The sequence below is a fragment of the Eumetopias jubatus genome, unplaced genomic scaffold, assembly GCF_037043125.1.
Source record: "Eumetopias jubatus isolate StellerSeaLion01/CBP00866 unplaced genomic scaffold, mEumJub1_p1.0 scaffold_4, whole genome shotgun sequence".
NCBI lineage: Eukaryota > Metazoa > Chordata > Mammalia > Carnivora > Otariidae > Eumetopias > Eumetopias jubatus.
Genome location: NW_028274810.1, coordinates 89509621 through 89527314, shown reverse-complemented (window position 1 = coordinate 89527314; position 17694 = coordinate 89509621). Strand labels below are relative to the sequence as shown.

General features: G+C 44.2%; 1 protein-coding gene across 1 annotated transcript; it reads right to left on the bottom strand.

Annotated features, from left to right (window-relative positions):
* Positions 1–4581: 4581 nt before the first annotated feature.
* On the bottom strand, positions 4582–17260 carry FUCA1 (alpha-L-fucosidase 1). Its single transcript, XM_028113918.2, has 8 exons — positions 16805–17260; positions 14838–14972; positions 12834–12971; positions 9974–10079; positions 8277–8477; positions 6785–6975; positions 5547–5646; positions 4582–5357 (listed from the first exon to the last, which is right to left on the bottom strand). Exons 1-8 carry the CDS (start codon positions 17194–17196, stop codon positions 5217–5219), a joined length of 1404 nt encoding a protein of 467 aa, XP_027969719.1. The 5' UTR covers positions 17197–17260; the 3' UTR covers positions 4582–5216.
* Between the last annotated feature and the right edge of the window lie 434 nt (positions 17261–17694).

The following is a 17694-nucleotide window of genomic DNA, read 5'->3' as shown; positions in this document are numbered from 1 at the left end:
AAGAGATGATCAAATTTGCATTTCGTCAATAGTCACTGTGGCTACTGGGTGGGTGGATATCCAAATGGTAGGTGTACTGACTGGCCTTCTCAGGGGAGGCAGAGAGGGCACTGTCTGTCCCTGCCTTCAGGGGCCTCAGATTTTAGGTAGGGAGAGCACAAGACCTGGTAAATGTTCTGTTATGCTTCTGCAGCATCAAAAATTTCCTCCATCATAACAGAGCAGTACTCACAGATTTCTCAAACCTGCAGCTAGAGGACTGAACATGACCCAAAACTATTAGCATGACATTTATTTAAAAATATTTATGTAAAGGGGCGCCTGGGTGGCTCAGTCGTTAAGCAACTGCCTTCGGCTCAGGTCATGGTCCCAGGGTCCTGGGATCGAGTCCCACATCGGGCTCCCCGCTCCATGGGAAGCCTGCTTCTCCCTCTCCCACTCCCCCGGCTTGTGTTCCCTCTCTCACTGTGTGTCTGTCAAATAAATAAATAAAATCTTAAAAAAATAAAAATATTTATGTGTGATTTTCATGACTATTATGACATATTTATTTTTTACTTTCAAGAATTGTGCACTGAAAACTACAAACAATTCCTGAAATTAAAGAAGACAGGAATTAGCAGCACCTGGGAGGCTCAGTCAGTTAAGTGTCTGCCTTTGGCTCAGGTCATGATCTCGGCGTCCTGGGATGGAGCCCCATATTGGGCTCCCTGCCTGGCAGGGAGTCTGCTTCTCTCTCTCCCTGTGTTCCTCCCCCTTGCTCGTGCACTCACATGCGCACTCTCTCTGTCAAATAAATAAATAAAATCTGTATTTTTTAAAAGATTTATTTGTTAGAGAGGACAAGCAGGGGGAGGGGCAGGCAGAGCAGGCAGAGGGAGAAGCAGGCTCCCCACTGAGCAAGGAGCCCAATGTGGGACTCGATCCCAGGACCCTGGGATTGTGACCCAAGCTGAAGCAGATGCTTAACTGACTGAGCCACCCAGGCCTTCCTAAAAAAGATTTTTAAGTAATCTCTACACCCAATGTGGGGCTGGAACTTATGACCCTGAGATCAAGAGTCGCATGCTCCTCTGAACCAGCCAGGTGCCCCTCTATTCCCAGTTTGAGTGTATTTATCACAAAAAGGTGTTGAATTTTGTCCACAATAGCCAAACTGTGGAAAGAGCCAAGATGTCCATCGACAGGTGAATGGATAAAGAAGATGTGGTATATATACACAACGGAATATTATGTAGCCATCAAAAGGAATGAGATCTTGCCATTTGCAACGACGTGGATGGAACTGGAGAGTGTTATGCTGAGTGAAATAAGTCAATCAGAGAAAGACATGTATCATATGACCTCGCTGATATGAGGAATTCTTAATCTCAGGAAACAAACTGAGGGTTGCCGGAGTGGTGGGGGTGTGCGAGGGATGGGGTGGCTGGGTGATAGACATTGGGGAGGGTATGTGCTATGGTAAGTGCTGTGAATTGTGCAAGACTGTTGAATCACAGATCTGTACCTCTGAAACAAATAATGCAATATATGTTAAGAAAAAAAAGAAGAAGAAGAAGATAGCAGGAGGGGAAGAATGAAGGGGAGTAAGTCGGAGGGGGAGACGAACCATGAGAGATGATGGACTCTGAAAAACAAACTGAGGGTTTTAGAGGGGAGGGGGGTGAAGGGATGGGTTAGCCTGGTGATGGGTATTAAAGAGGGCACGTTCTGCGTGGAGCACTGGGTTTTATGCACAAACAATGAATCATGGAACACTACATCAAAAACTAATGATGTGGGCGCCTGGGTGGCTCAGTTGGTTAAGCGACTGCCTTCGGCTCAGGTCATGATCCTGGAGTCCCGGGATCGAGTCCCACATCGGGCTCCCTGCTCAGCGGGGAGTCTGCTTCTCCCTCTGACCCTCTTCCCTCTCGTGCTCTCTATCTCTCATTCTCTCTCAAATAAATAAATAAAATCTTTAAAAAAAAAACTAATGATGTAATGTATGGTGATTAACATAACAATAAAAAATAAAAAGGTGTTGAATTTTGTCAAATGCTTTTTTGCCTCAATTGAGACGATCGTGTTTCTTTTCCCTTCATTTTGTTAATGTGGTTTATTACAATGATTGATTTCTGTATCTTGAACCATCCTTGCATCCCATGAATAAATCCCACTTGGTGATGGTGTGTAATACTTTGAATATGCTGATTTTGGTTTGCTAGTGTTTTGTTGAAGAGTTTTGCATCAGTGATCATAAGGGATGTTAGTCTAGTCTTCTAGTAGTGTCTTTGTATTTGGCATCAGGTTAATGCTGGCCTCATAGAGTAAGTTAGGAAGTTTTCTCTCTTTACTCTTCTGGAAAAGTTAGTTCTTCTTTAAATGTTCGGTAGGATTCACCAAAGAAGCTATTGGTTCCAGGGCTTTTCTTTGTCAGGAGATCTTAAAATTACTGAATCAATCTCCTTACTAGTTATACATCTATTCAGGTTTTCTATTTCTTTGTGATTTAGTCTTGGTAGGTTTAATGTTTTTAAGAAATTTCCCACTTCATTTGGTTAACCAATTTGTTGGAATACAGTTGCTCTTTAGTTCTCATAATCCTTTTATTTCTGTAGAATTAGTAGTAATGTCCCCATTTTCATTTTAATAATTTGAATCTTTTCTTTTTCCTTAGTCCATTCTAGCTACAGGTTTGTCATTTTGCTGATCTTTTCAAAAAACCAACTGTTTCATTTATCTTCTGTTGTTTTTCTCTATTTTGTTTATCTCTGCTCTAACATATGGTCTTTTCTTCTTTCTTCTTTCCTCAGACTCAAGTGCAGTATTCTTTCTTCTGCCTACTCAAATCTGCCTTTGAATCCCTCTGGTGAATTTCTCATTTCAGTTGTACTTCTCAGCTCCAGAACTGTGTATGTGTGTGGTTTCTTCTTAGGTTATCTAGCCATCTATTGACATATCCGTTTCATTCATGTATCATTTTAACTTCCCCTACAGCTTCCTTTAGTTTTTTGAGCATCTCTAAGGCAGCTGTTTTAAGTTCTATCTAGTTTATCTGCCACCAGGTCTATTTCAGTTTCTGTTGATTTAGTTTTTTCTTTTGAATGGGTCACGCTTTCCTGTATCTCGGCATGCCTTGTGATTTTTTTTGTTGTTGAAATCTGGACATTGGAATCTAATAATGGGGTAACTCTGGGAATCAGATTCCCCCTCCCCCCCACTTCCCAGGGCTTGCTGGGCTTGTTATAATTTTTGCATTTTGATTGTTGTAGGCAGTCTCTGTGTTGCAGATGAGCCAGAGGTATAAACTTAGGCCTTTCCCTGGGCATGTGTGGTCATTTTCTAATTTTCCTCATACATGGTGTTTTTTTTTTTTTTAAGATTTTATTTATTTATTTGCCTGAGAGACAAGGAGAGTACAAGCAGGGGGAGTGGCAGGCAGAGGGAGAAGCAGGCTCCCTGCTAACAAGGAGCCCGATGCGGGACTCCATCCCAGGACCCTGAGATAATGACCTGAGCGGAAGGCAGACACTTAACCATCTGAGCCACCCAGGCGCCCCACGCAGTTGTTTTTGAATGTCCTAGTTTTTAACGTGTGCTCCTAAAAGGGGGACTATTTGAATGGGGGGGGGCATCAGCCCTTTAAATCCACTGGAAGTCACTTCAGCCAGAGGAGGAACTTGCAGCAGTGGGGGGGGTGGGGTACAACAAAATCTGCCCACCTCTTTGCCTATAGCTCCGTGATCAGAAGCAGCAATTAGAGATCAGGGCTCAAATCCCAGATATTTGGAGGACAGGGTCCTTTTTGCCCACGTTGGCTCCCACAAGCTGTGTGCGAGTTGCTCCAGGAACATGTTCATGGCTGCCCGCTACATGCCTGGGGCTGGGGGATAGGTAGGTGAATTGACCAAAACCACAATTTATCATCCGAATCTTCCTCTGGAAGCTGGAGCCTTCGTAGACTCCGTACTTCTCCAAGAGATCCACCAAATTCCGCCAGTGTACTTGTTGTCTAGGTCGGGAGACAGATTCCTGGTGCCTCCTGTCATCTTCCCAGGATCCTCTCTAAAGACTTCATTCCATCTCACAAAGTTCAGTACATAGTGGTCTCATTATTATTCTAAGTATTTTCTAATTCCTTGTATGGTGCCTTCTTTGATCAGTGAGTTATTTTGAAGTGTGTTTTAAAGTTTCCATAGAGTTTTTTTTCCTCCAAGTTTTTATTCTTTATGGCCCTTTAATTATTTTGCAGTCATACAAGTCTGTACGATAATGCTCCTTTGGTATTTACATTTGTAAATATTCCATGTGCTTGAGAAAAACAAATATTCCTTAAATGTTGGGTAAAAATTTATAAACATAGCTATTAAATAAAAAGGAAATAGAAAATCTGATTAGATCTATAATAATTAAAGGGGCTGAACTGATAGCCAACTCAAAAGAATGGTACTAGAAGTGAGAAGCAGAAAAACCAAAGGGATTTTGTTCTTTGTTCCGCATTAAGGAGACTTGGCAAGTCCTTTTTTTTTTTTTTTTTAAACAAACAAAGCTTTTCATAAGCAGTCCATAAGAAACTGGGAGAAGAAAACTACAACATGCTTGTTGGTAGAAACAATTTGACACAAAAATTTATTTATTTGATATTTTAAAAAGCAGGGCAGAATCACATTCATTTTCTTCATAAGACCACTGTTTACTTGTGACTTTCTGAGCCCCTGGTTTGCTTTGGAAACTTCCAAAGGGCTGATCACTAGCAGCCCTGGCAAGCCTTTTCCTTCCCTTCCAGGCTCTCCTCTTCTCCAAGTGGTGCTGGTCACAACTGATGCTAAATACACAGCATCTGGTTGAGCTTGCCAAATCCTTTTCACCTCCTTCCACAGGCAGTAGGGTGACTTGGCTCACTCCTTATCTGAAGTCACTGATTAAGGAGACAGGTTTCAAACATAGAGAATGGAGGGAAGTTTCCAGGATAGATCATTTCCCAGGTTAGGAATAGAAGGATGAATTCAGAGCTTAACTGGTTTAGTGCCTCCTGCTGATCAGGGAGAGGTATGCTAGCAATGGATCTCAGATCTCTGATCCATTGAGACATCAATATAATGCACTCAGTTCCTTTGATTAAAATGTGTTGGAAAAGCCATCTGTGAGTAGAGAAGTAGTTTATTACAATGACGGTGCTATAAAAGGAAAACCAAAGCAGCAAATAGGAGGCAGTTCTGCCTGAACTCCAATGATCAACGCACTCCTGTCAGCTTGATAGTCCAACCAAACTCAACTGGCAGCGTAAAGAGTGGTAACTGGGGCAGATAAATGAGCAGACCTTCTTCTGGATCTGTGGACCACTTCAGATCTTTTTGGATCCCCAGCATTGTTATCTGCAGAAAGCAAAAGGGGATGGCGCATTGAGTACAGAATATGGCTTGAACGTGACGGAAGACAGCCACACTGGGCCAGGTCAGGGCAGATAGTCTTGGGGGGGGTCAATATGGGGGAGACCTGGCACAGGAAGGAAAAAGTAGAGAAGACCTCCAACCTCTCGGATCGGACTGATGGAAACTCCTCACCTGTGTAGTCGAGGTAGTTACAGGGGATACAAGGTTTAAGACTCCATTCTCTGGCCAGTGCAGGAAAATGGCATAAACAGCTGTTCCTCTTGAGGTATACCTGGGAAAAAAAGAAAGGTCAGTGTCAGGGACCAGGGCTTGGGACCCTGACACATAGCCTCATATATCCCCTTTACAATTATCTACCGATCCCAACACCTTGAGTCTGTCAGTGCTGCTAGGAAGTGCTACTAACTCAATACCTATTAAGGTTTGTGGGACCTTAATAGGTATTAAGAAAGCAGTCCTGTAAGACTCTTTCTGGGGATTGCTTCCATTTTCCCTCTCTATTGGGTTATAAGTTTTCTTTAAACATTTTTAACGCTTACACTAGTTATTTCACATTGAAGCCATTTGCCTTTTTATTCAAATCCTTTTCAACTCCAGATCCATGGGAAAACAACAGAGGACCCAGTAAGATGTGCAGTGAAGACGGATTTGTTCTGAGAGTTCACCATGCTTAGAGAAGAGGGTGAAAATCACTAAATAGGAATCCACCCCAAACAGAAGGATGAACTGGTTTCCCCTGATGCAAAGAGCTATGTCCAATGGTATCACATGCGCAGATGCCTTTCACCGAACACTTTGCATGCGCCTGGTGGTCTGTTGGGGCGCTTTACATAAATTAACACACTTCACCTCCATAACAACCACAGGTTGTTAAGTATCATCACCCCATTTCACACTTGAAAAACACAGGCCCAAGGTTATATAACTAGATCCACAAATCCAAGTTTGAATCACGACTTCTCCACGAGTTAGCTTTGTGATCCTAGGCAAGGTATAGAGCTGCCCTGGGTCCCCCTTCTCACCTGTAACATGGAGATAATAATAGTATCCACTTGGTGGGATTGTTGAGGGGATTCAGTGAGCGGAAAGAATCTGGACTGGAGCCTTAAACATTGGAGGTGCTGTGCAAGCATTGGCTATTACTAGTTTTAGGAGGCAGGGTAACAAGGTCAAGTATATTCACAGACACTCTGTAGCTCTTCCTTTCACCAAGCGCACCATACCTCTCACTAGTCAAAGATATCTTGGTGGCTTAATACATAAATTGGGGTACAAATTTAATAGCAGAAGCACAGCTTTGGGGTTTCCTCAAGATGGCTTCTACCCTAGCTTGTAACACTGTGGACGCGAGGAGACGCCAGCCAGGGAGGGTTTGTCCTGTTCCCGCATGCAACAGAGGACAAGCTCACCACACGGACGTCGTGTTCCTTTCCAGTTGTATCCTCCATGGTTTAGAGGCATAGATAGCCTCCCCATTGATGCTCAGCCACTTCCCAACAGCAAGAAGTCTTTCTTGGAAGATGGGAACAATCAGTCCATCTTTAGTTGGTCCAACGTTGAGAAGGTAGTTGCCTCCCAAGCTCACCGTCTGAACCAGTTCCTGGAGAGGAAAGAAACAATGAAATCCTAGTGACGACTGCCACGCCCAGCATAACGCGTATAGCACACAGGTATTAAGAGAAGAAAAAGAATCTAGGGCACAGTCTCTCCTCTGGTGAATATCCTTTACCCTTTTGAAAAGGCTCTCTATTTTTTGTCATCATAAAAGCAGGATGGGCTTATACGAGAAAACTGAAAAAACCTGCTACAGAGTGGAGAAATACATTAACTTGGATTCCACGGAGTGATCATGGGCCTGCGCTTCCCCGGGGGCGGCGTGCAGTGGAATGGGCCATGTGCCAGCAGCACAGAGTGTGATCAGGGAAGCTGAGAACAAAGCACCTGGCTGTGATCACATGGGGCCGTGAGGAGAGTGGAAAGCATCCTGGGACCAGAGGACAGAGGTTCTGAGTGGGTGCCAGGGAGACTTGGGGGACATGGAAGAGATATGCAGAATTTGGGACACTCTGTATGAAATGGGTGACATAAATATATATGCTGTCCCTTTGGGAAAACATGCTGTAAAGGGATATATTCTTCAAGGCTTCTGGAGTGGTGTGGTGTGCATGGTGTGTGCGTGTGTGTGCGTGTTTACTGTGATCTTAAATGGGTACGCTTCAAGTGGACGCAGAAAGACTACATTCAGAAAACTTAAAAAAGAATGTGTTACAGTACCCCAAAGACACCACACCATCAAGTTTTGATATTCCCTCTGGTCTTTTCCCTGTGCAGTGGAAATATATTTTATATAGTTGTGATAATCTGTAACTTATTTTTTCATTCAAACCCTAGGCATTGACCTATATTACATTCATAAAAATTTTAATGGTTAAGGAAAATCCCCAAATCTACTTAAATATCCCTTAATGGCTGTAAGAAATTAAAACCACCCACATATCCAACTGCAAATAATTCTGGGAAGAACATCTCTATATGTAAGACTTTCTTCTGTAATTACAATTATTTCCTTAGGACAGTTTTTTTTTTTTAAGACTTATTTATTTATTTGAGGGGGTTAGAGGGGGAGAGGGAGAGAGAATACCAAGCAGACTCCGCGCTGAGCGCGGAGCCTGATGTGGAGCTCAATCTCACAACTCCAAGGTCATGATCTGAGCCGAAACCAAAAGTTGGACGCTTAAGCAACTAAGCTACCCAGATGCCCCAGGACAGGTTTCTGTGGGTATGTTCAATGACCCCAGGGGGTTCTATCGACCTGCACTCCCATCCAGAGTGCTCCCATCACTCCTAGTTAGAAGGCTAATTTGAGACAGTAGTTAACAAATAACTCACGGGTGCTCTTACCGAAATGATTTCACAGGCACTTGCAATGTCCCCCATCACCATGTTACGACGAAAGCCCCAGGAGCCCTTGTCTATGGAGGTACACATTTCCCACTTGTGATCTGGCAAGATCTCTGGCTTGAATTTATCTTGACAGTTGTAGTATCCTCCATGGTGACAGGAAGTATTCTGACCCCACCGGTCATTTACCACTACCCGATCCTAAAAGAAGAGAGTACCGGGTCATCTGGGGTAAAACCACTTTGTTTCCTTACATAATGCAGTTTGGTAAATGGTGTGTTTGGATATAATGAAGAGACCTGGTCTAGAACGGTTCTCAACTGGGGGCTATTTTGCTTAAGAGACTTTTGGCAAAGTCTAGAGACATTTTTGGTTGCCACCGTTGGGGTGGTGCTACTGCCATCTAGTTGGCAGAGGCCAGGCATGCTGTTAAATGTCTTAGGACAAACAAGACAGCCCCCTCACAACAAAATATCCAGCCCCAAATGTCAATAGTGCTGAGGCTGAGAAACCCTACTCAAGCCACATGTAATGTCAGAGCTGAGAGAGCCTGTTTTAAAGATCATCTGGTAAACTACTTCTTCTATTAAAGGAGGAATGGGGAGGAGAAGACGTGCCTGAGGTCACACCCTCAGGCAGAGATTCAGGAAGCTGGGACTGTGAATCAGGTATGTGAACTCAGCCCAGGATGCTTTCCACTACATGGCCCTGACTTTCTTTTCCTAGGTAAAGCAAAGTCAGCAAAGATTTTCTTTCCTTCAAATCTTTCCTGAACTATGAAAAAATCATTATGCAGGATATCTTTTTTTAAAAAGATTTTTAAAAATTTATTTGAGAGAGAGCATAAGCAGGGGGAGCGGCAGGCAGAAGGAGAAGCAGGCTTCCAGCTGAGCAGGGAGCCCGATGTGGGGCTCGATCCCAGGACTCTGGGATCATGACCTGAGCCGAAGGCAGACGCTTAACCGACTGAGCCACCCAGGCACCCCTCAGAATATCTTAGTGTTAATGATTAACACTACTGTGATTCTTGTACTGGGGTATCCAAGGTGAATAAAACAGTCCTTGCCCTTAAGGAGATCCAGCAGAGACTGGCTGAGTAGACAGGTATGTGGACAATATGACATCACATCAGAGTTACTTATCTAACTTAAATGGGGAACACTGATCCGAGTAGGTAGGATCCAGGTATGATCTCACCTAATCTATGGTGGATGTAAGAGAAATGAAATTCCTTCTTGAGAGTTAAACTGCCTAACCAGCATAGATCAGATGAGGGCATAAATATTTGCCACTTTATTCTTATCATTTAATTGTGTATGTTTTGTATATTCATTTTTTGGATGTTTTTCTCATTTATAATGTTTGCGTGCTTAATAGTTTATTTTACTTTCTCTGAGTCTCTGGGACTTTTCCGTACTGCTTCTATTCTACTACTTAAATTTGACAAGCTTTATACCTCTGTTGTCAAAATCAAGAATTAAGGGAGAAAAAGAAAGCTTATACTCTAAGGAAGGTGGGGAAAAGAATTAAAGGAGAACCCTTTAACACCCACGAAGCCCCCTGGTCCCTACCATCTCCGTGTCACTACTAGTATTTATTACTGTTGCCGTTGGCACTGTTATTACTCCAGATCTTGGCTCCTTACTCTTTCTTTTCACCTAACAGATAAATAAGAGAGAAGTCATTCAATCACATGCCTTGACTGGGCTATCATTGTAGAGCCAAGCAAGAAACACCGTGGAGTTCCAGTAAGTATCAGGACCTTCCCACTCTCCATCAGACCAAAGCAAGTCAGGTTCATACCTGAAAGACACGCGATTAGGACGAAGTTTGTTATCTGAATCTATTCACAGTAAAGCCTTACGGATCTATTTTGTAACAGATATTTTAAGACTTTCTCCCATTTTGAAAAGTACCATTTAATTACCACAGTGCAGACAATGTGGAAAACTAAAGAGACAAAACAACACCGTAACTCTGTTAAGGTCGCTCACATAACCACTGTTTAATATACAGTATATATATATTTTTAAAGATGTTGCACGTTCTTTTTTTTTTAAGATTTTATTTATTTATTTGAGAGAGAGAATGAGAGATAGAGAGCACGAGAGGGAAGAGGGTCAGAGGGAGAGGCAGACTCCCCGCTGAGCAGGGAGCCCGATGTGGGACTCGATCCCAGGACTCCAGGATCATGACCCGAGGCGAAGGCAGTCGCTCAACCAACTGAGCCACCCAGGCGCCCCTAATATACAGTATTTTGGAACATTCCCTCCTAATCTTTTTTCAATGTCTTCTGAAAAAAAAAACAGAGTTGTAATCAGTATATAAACAATTTGTTCCTTGCACCAACTAATTCCAATGAAAAGAGTGGTGCCCCAGAACTATAGAATTAAGCTTCCTGCTTTTAAGATGTATTAACAAGTTAGGAAACAATAGATATTGGCAAGGATGGGGAGAAAGGGGAACCCTCTTGCACTGTTGGTGGGAATGCAACCTGGGGCAGCTACTCTGGAGAACAGTATGGAGGTTCCTCAAAAAGTTAAAAGTAGAATTACTCTATGACCCAGCAATTGCACTACTAGGTATTTATCCAAAGGATACAAAAATAGTGATTTGAAGGGGCATGTGCACACCAATGTTTATTAGCAGCAATGTCCACAATTGCCAAAATATGGAAAATAAAGAAGATGTGGCATACACACACACACATGCATGCATGCACACAGAGAGGAATATTATTGAGCCATCGAATAGAACGAAATCTTGCCATTTGCAAAGATGTGGATGGAACTACAGTGTATTACACTAAGTGAAATAAGTCAGTCAGAGAAAGACAAATACCATGATTTCACTCATAGGTGGAATTTAAGAAACAAAACACATGAACATAGGGGGAGGGAAGCAAAAATAAAATAGTTAAAAACAGAGAGAGAGGCAAACCATAAGAGACTCTTAACTCTAGGATAAACAAACTGAGGGTTGCTAGAGGGGAGGTGGGTGGGGGCCTGGGGTAACAGGATGATGGGCATCAGGAGGGCACGTGATATGAGCACTGGATGTTATATGCAGCTAATGAATCACTAAACTCTACCCTGAACTTAATAATACATTACTAACTACAATTTAAGTTTAAAAAATTATCTGTATTTTTAATTAAAAAAATGTTTTAAGAGCTTGAACTATTTCAGGAAATGCATTGTTTTGGACAACTACCCAAAGCTTCAACTATAAGGGATCTCTACAGTCCACCTAAGCAACAGCTGCACCTTTCACATATTCTACTCTGACCTCTATGTGGCGTGAGTGTGTGTGCTTGTGTGTGTGTGTGCATGCACACACACCTATAAGGTAGGCATAATTATTCCCATTTAGAGAGCAAGAACTGGATGCTCAGCAGGGCAATTTCTTTCAGGTGACAAAACTTACAAGCAATAGGAGCTGGAACTCAAATGCGTATCTGTCAATGCCTGATCCCATGCCGTCCTCTGTAATCAGGACAGCAAGTGGACTCTTGGGAAAAGCCTGCCTGTCTAAGAGGCAAGTATAATGCAGATGATCTGCGTTTTACTGTGAATGAAAAACTGTACTAAGCACTTTATACTCATTACCTCATTAGTTTTCACAACAACCCTGCGGTGTATATTATCCCCATTTCACAGATAAAGCAACTGAGATCTAGAAAGATTAAGGAGTTTATACAAGGCCACACAGCCAGCAAGAAAAAGAAGTGGACTTCAGATCCAGTTCTGTCTGATTCCAAGCCTCTGCTGGTCTCTTACAACCTACTATTTCCTTAGGGAGGTCACCTGGATGCAAGGAATTTTCTTTTGGTTTTGGTCTAAAATGAGAGTCCAGGAAGAGATGGCTGCCCCTAGAGCTTTAAAGGTCCACCATCCTCTATGAGCCAGCCCCCAGGTGCAAGAAGGGCAAACTAGAAATAAAGCATGGTGAAGACTAGTGATGAATCCCAAAGTGAAAGTGATCATTTTAAGAAAAAAAATAACACCACCCTTATTCTGTACCAGCCAAGGTGACAGATACTCTTCACATGTTATTCTGAGCCCTGTATCGAAGGCATTATTTCCCTACTTTACAGATTGAGAATCTGAGGCTCAGAAGGATGGTTCTTTAAGGCTGGTGAGCAACAAGAGCCAGAATTCGAATGCAAATCTTGCCAGATGCCAAATCCTTTGCTGGGTCCTTGGGGCCCTGTTGCCCCTCTCCAAGGTCCTGACAAAGAAACCAGCATGCAAGGAGGGACGGAAGTTTTGACTTAAAAACTTAAAACCCCCACCCTCAGTTTGTTCGTTTCAATCTACAAAAGCAATATGACCACATTATGGGAGTTTTGAACAGTAGGCAGAAAAAATATATTCTGTCTTAATGCAAACCATTACTTTCATTTTGATGTCTTACAGATTTTTTTCCACATTCCTTCCTTTCCCCCTTCCCACAACTTAAAAGTATCCTATAGGAAGCTCTGATTTCACTGATAAAAGTCAAAAGGACAAAAACATATATGTATATATATATATATATATATTTTTTTTTTTTTACCTGTTAACAAGGTCATATAGCTCTGGCATTGTTTTTGCACGGACAAAATACTGTGTTTTGAAGCCATTTTTCTTATCAAGTAGGTAGAGTGGGTGGAACCATTCTAAAAGTGAGTGGTAGAGTCCGTAACGTATGTTCCTTAAACAGAAAAACAGAACAGCAAATGTCCATTAAACAAAGAAAAAATAATGTAGTTTAAGAAAAATCAGTGGCAACATTTTTACATCTCAGTGAAACTCACCAGTAAGAGCGTGCAGGGGCAAGTGGGATCACAAACCATTTCCTTAAATTATCTCATCATTAACTTAAACAAAATGACTGGGTTTTTGATCACACACAGGATTACTTTCTATACATAAATACCTTAACATCAAATGTCACTTTTTTTTAAAGATTTTATTTATTTATTTGGAGAGACAGGGAGAGAGCATAAGCGGCGGGGAGGGCGGTGGGGGAAGCATACTCTCCGCTGAGCAGGGAGCCCGATGCGGGACTCAATCCCAGGACCCTGAGATCACGACCTGAGCCGAAGGCAGACGCTTAACCGACTGAGCCACCCAGGCGCCCCTCAAATGTCACTTAAACCATCTTTTATCTATGTCCGTTATTTCACTAATAATACACAGTCCTTTTTAAAAACTGTTTTCTCTGTCAGTCCTAAGAATACATATTGTAGAGATACTGGAAAATAGAAAAAAGTATAAAGAATAAAACATCCCAAATCTCATCACTCGGAAATAGTCATTAGTAACATTTTCTACATAGTTGAAATTAATGATAGTGGGTTTATTGTTTCATTTATTTAAGATTTACCAATAGTTTTTAACATTAAAATGTTAAGAATTCTCAGCCAAAATGAAAGAGTCGAAGTGACCTGTTTTTGTACACAATAAAACTTGTTTTGAGTTATGAAAGGGGAGTGTCCCGGAAACGCCATCCTGCAGTGAGAAGTAAGGATACCATGGCAGCAGCCCAGATAACACAGGAAGAGTTGTTAGATATTTCATCATATGACTCGGGGACTAATAGACACAAAAAAGGTAAAAATCAAGGACCATAAAACCCAATCTAATCAGCATCTGACTTTCACAGCAGGACTGTTTTTGCTTTGCAGGACTCTGTGCGCGGCACTGGACAACTGAATACTGACCAGGTGACCAGAGTCAGCAGATGCTTTCTTTATGGGCCACATCGCATTTCAGTCTTTGCAAGCCTTGCGGTCTCTATTCCAACTCTGAAATTGTAACTTGAAAGTAGCCACAGACACAACACATAAATAAGTGGGTGTAACTGTATTCCAATCAAACTTTATTCAGACAAACAGGTAGCTGGCCTACTCTTTAAATAGGGCATCAAGTTTACCAAATCACAATAAAGCTAAGATGGGGTAAAGTACAAATACCACTTTTCCTCTCTATAGGTAATCATACCCAGAACTGTAGGGTCCCAAACCAGAATAACTGGGTTCAAATCCCACCTTTGTCACTTCCAAGCTATTTGATCTTGGGAAGTTACTTCTTATTAAGTGGCAAACATTAGGGAGCATTAATTAGAATCAACCAAGCTGCTCCTTACCTCACTTTCTGGCTCCCTTAACTGCCGCCCTTGTCAGTTCCCTCTTGACCTAGGATTCATCCAAACTTTCTCTGAATGCCCGCAAAGCTGCATGTTGACAGCTGAGGGGGACACAAAGATGACAGAGCCAGTCCTTCATCAGACACTGGAAAAGGCCTTGGGTTGGAAGGCCTTCCAGAAAGAATCCTTCACAGAATGCATATGAGGCACTGTGGTCTACACTGGGTATCCCTCACCTAAACAGGGCCATGAACTTCTCTGATGGTATCACCTTTGGTCACATGAAAAGTGCCGAGCATCAAACACTGCTAATTCAAAGGCCAGAAACCTTCAGGTTTACTCACTACATGCAGACTTAGAAAACACACGAGAGCAGAGAGGAATGACAGATCAAAAGAGATGACAGAGTAACCATCTGTAGATACCTACCTCTTCCGGAGGGCTTTTCCCAACTCATCCACCAAATCACGATGGGGACCCACATCCTTAGAGTTCCAGTTCCAAGATACAGGGCTTGGCCAGTTTGTGAAGCCTTCGTGGTGCTTTGTCGTCAGGACTACATACCTGTGGACAGCAAAACTACATGAGCAAAGGAAGCAGGTGGTGGGCCAGAAGCATGAGCTTACCCAGCATGCCTGAGGTTTTAAAAAAGGTTGGGAAAACCTGACCACAGGAAATGTACTTGCATGCGTGACTGTGTTGGTGATACCCAAGAAGGTGCTACAGTCACATCTCCCTGTGGGTACTGTTCCAGGAATGGAAGCAAACTTAAGGAAGCCAGAGTCCTTAGTCCCCAGCCAAGGAGGAGGCCCAGAGGGAAGGAAGAAGTAAGTAAGGGAAAAGAAGTGCACCTTAGCTCTCTTGTTCTGGAAATAGCAGATGATAGAAAAATAAAAGAAAAGGTCATATGAACTGCCTTTCATTTATAGAGCTGACAAAAGACCAAAAGAGCTGGGGAGAAAAGTGCAGTGATGAAATAACACTCAACATTTCATTTGCTCGTATGGCAAAAAACCCAATGATGCCTGCACATGATAATTTAATCACTGGCTGGTGTGGGGAGCTCTAAAACTTTAAGGGCCAGATAGTATTTCAGCCTTTGTGGGCTCCATTCCTCTCTGTGGCATATTCTTTTTCTTTTTTAACCCTTTTTAAAATGTAAAAATTGTTCTCATCTCATGGAATTTACAGAAACAGGCAAAGGACCTATCTCTCTGGCCACAGTTTGCAGACCCCTGGTATGGTGAAAGGAACCTTTGCCATAGACAAAGGATGTCGGACATTAGTTACCTTCCTCTATCTGGGCTTGTCACCTGGGCCACCAAATAAGGGGCCTGGGCAAAGGGCTCCCAGATTTCAATTTTTTTTAATTTGTAAATTAGGGATCTCTAAGGCTCCTATTAGACAGTGACCCCCACCTGTGTTTGAGTCTTATATTCCCATATATTTATCGGCAAACACTAAACATCAGCTGTAAATTTTCTTTAGTACAAGAAAACTTGTCCAAGGTTAACTAAAACCCAGGAGGTGACTGAGGAGACAAGGTAAGGGTGGAAGACCGCTCTAAGCCAGGAGCTGGAAAACCTCCCTGCCTCCGTTCCTACCCTCCTCCAACCCGCTTCCCTCCTGTCCGCCTAGCTAACTCTTCTAGAAGCTGGGGGCAACCATTCTCCGACTTCACCTGGCAACATACTGCCCTCGAGGCTTAATCCTTCCGGATTGGCCCCAGCCTTCAACAGCCTCTCCCTTCTCCACTTCAGCACGCCACGCCACGCTCGCACTTCTCTGAATCCTCTGCACGCAAGCTTAGACAGCTCTCAAAATATTTCAAACACCTCTTGGGCACTCTGTGTGCAAGGCATTGAGAAGAGCAGGTGAGTGAGAATCGGTCCCGTTGTCCAAATATACTGCGCACTCTCTTTCCCTCCCTTTTCCTCTGGGAGATGTTAAAGCTGAAAGGAACTAATACAACCCCTTTGTATCACCATGGAAGGAGGCTGCAGGGAGGTGACAAAACGCCAGACCACTGGATGAAAATTCTGGAACCCTGACTGTCTTGATGACCTGGAAGCGACATTAGGTATCACACAGCTCGATCGTCTCGATATACAGGCGTAGACACCGAGGGCTTTCCAGCCCACCACCTCCCTGAAAACCTTTACTGCTTCCTAACCCTCAAGCAGACGCGCCTCCTTCGCGTGATCGGTCGTGCCGCATTCAGTTTTGCATCCTTCGGGAGGCAAATCACAGGACCCGCGGGCACCCGAAGTCAGACCGGCAGCGACCCCGGGCGAGCCGGCTCGCCTTCCCCCTCCCGCCCCCACTCGGTTCCCACCTGCCTAACGTCAGCCCGAGCCGGGAAGGGGGGCTCCGCTGGTCCCCGCGGCGACACTCACTTGGCCCCGGCCGCCTGGAAAAGGTCGGTCCAGGCTTCCGGGTGGAAGAAGCGCGCCGTGAACTGCGGCCCGAAGTCGGCGTAGCTGAAGCCGGGCGGGTAGTTGTCGCTCATGAACTGCTCATACTGCGGCAGCCCCTCGCCCTTCCAGTGCCACCAGAACCACTCGCTGCCCCAGGCCGGCACCGAGAACACGCCCCAGTGCACGAACACCCCGAACTTGGCCTTATCGAACCAGTCCGGCAGCGGCCGGGCGTCCAGACTCTGCCAGTCCGGGGTGTAGCGGCGCGAACGCTGGGCCCCGCGCATGTACGCCGCTCCGAGCACCGGTAGCGGTAGCAGTAGCAGCAGCAGCAGCAGCAGCCGCCCAGGGCCCACCGCCCTCGACTTCATGTCGGAAGGCCGCGTCGCTGCCTCCGAACCTCCACCTCCACCTCTTAACGCGCAGGTACAGGCCGCGCGGTTCCGCCCACTCTCACTAATGATTGGCTCGGAAGGGAAAGGGGGCGTGTCAACCAGGCGGCTTGGCGACTGTCTTCCCCTTCGGGTCGGCCGTTCCTGCAGCGCCCCCTGGCGCTCGAAGGGAGAAAAACACAAAGCGTCGTTGACCGCGCTCCGCGGGACGAATGATCACTGGGGAAGAGACTTCACGGCGGGGTTAAATCGTGGGGGGCGTGAAAGGCCCAGTGCGTGCCGAGAGCTGGGCGTAGTCCATTTTGCTACTGGGAGCTATAGGGGACATCTTGAACTGTAGTATAGAAGAACAAGCCGGGAGGCAGGAATACCAGATGGAAAGGCATTGTGACAGTCCTGGCGAAATAAGTGGGAGGAGGATGGGGGAAGGAAGTATTACCAGGGGAGCGAAGGGAGAAAGGTGGGCACTGAATGAGG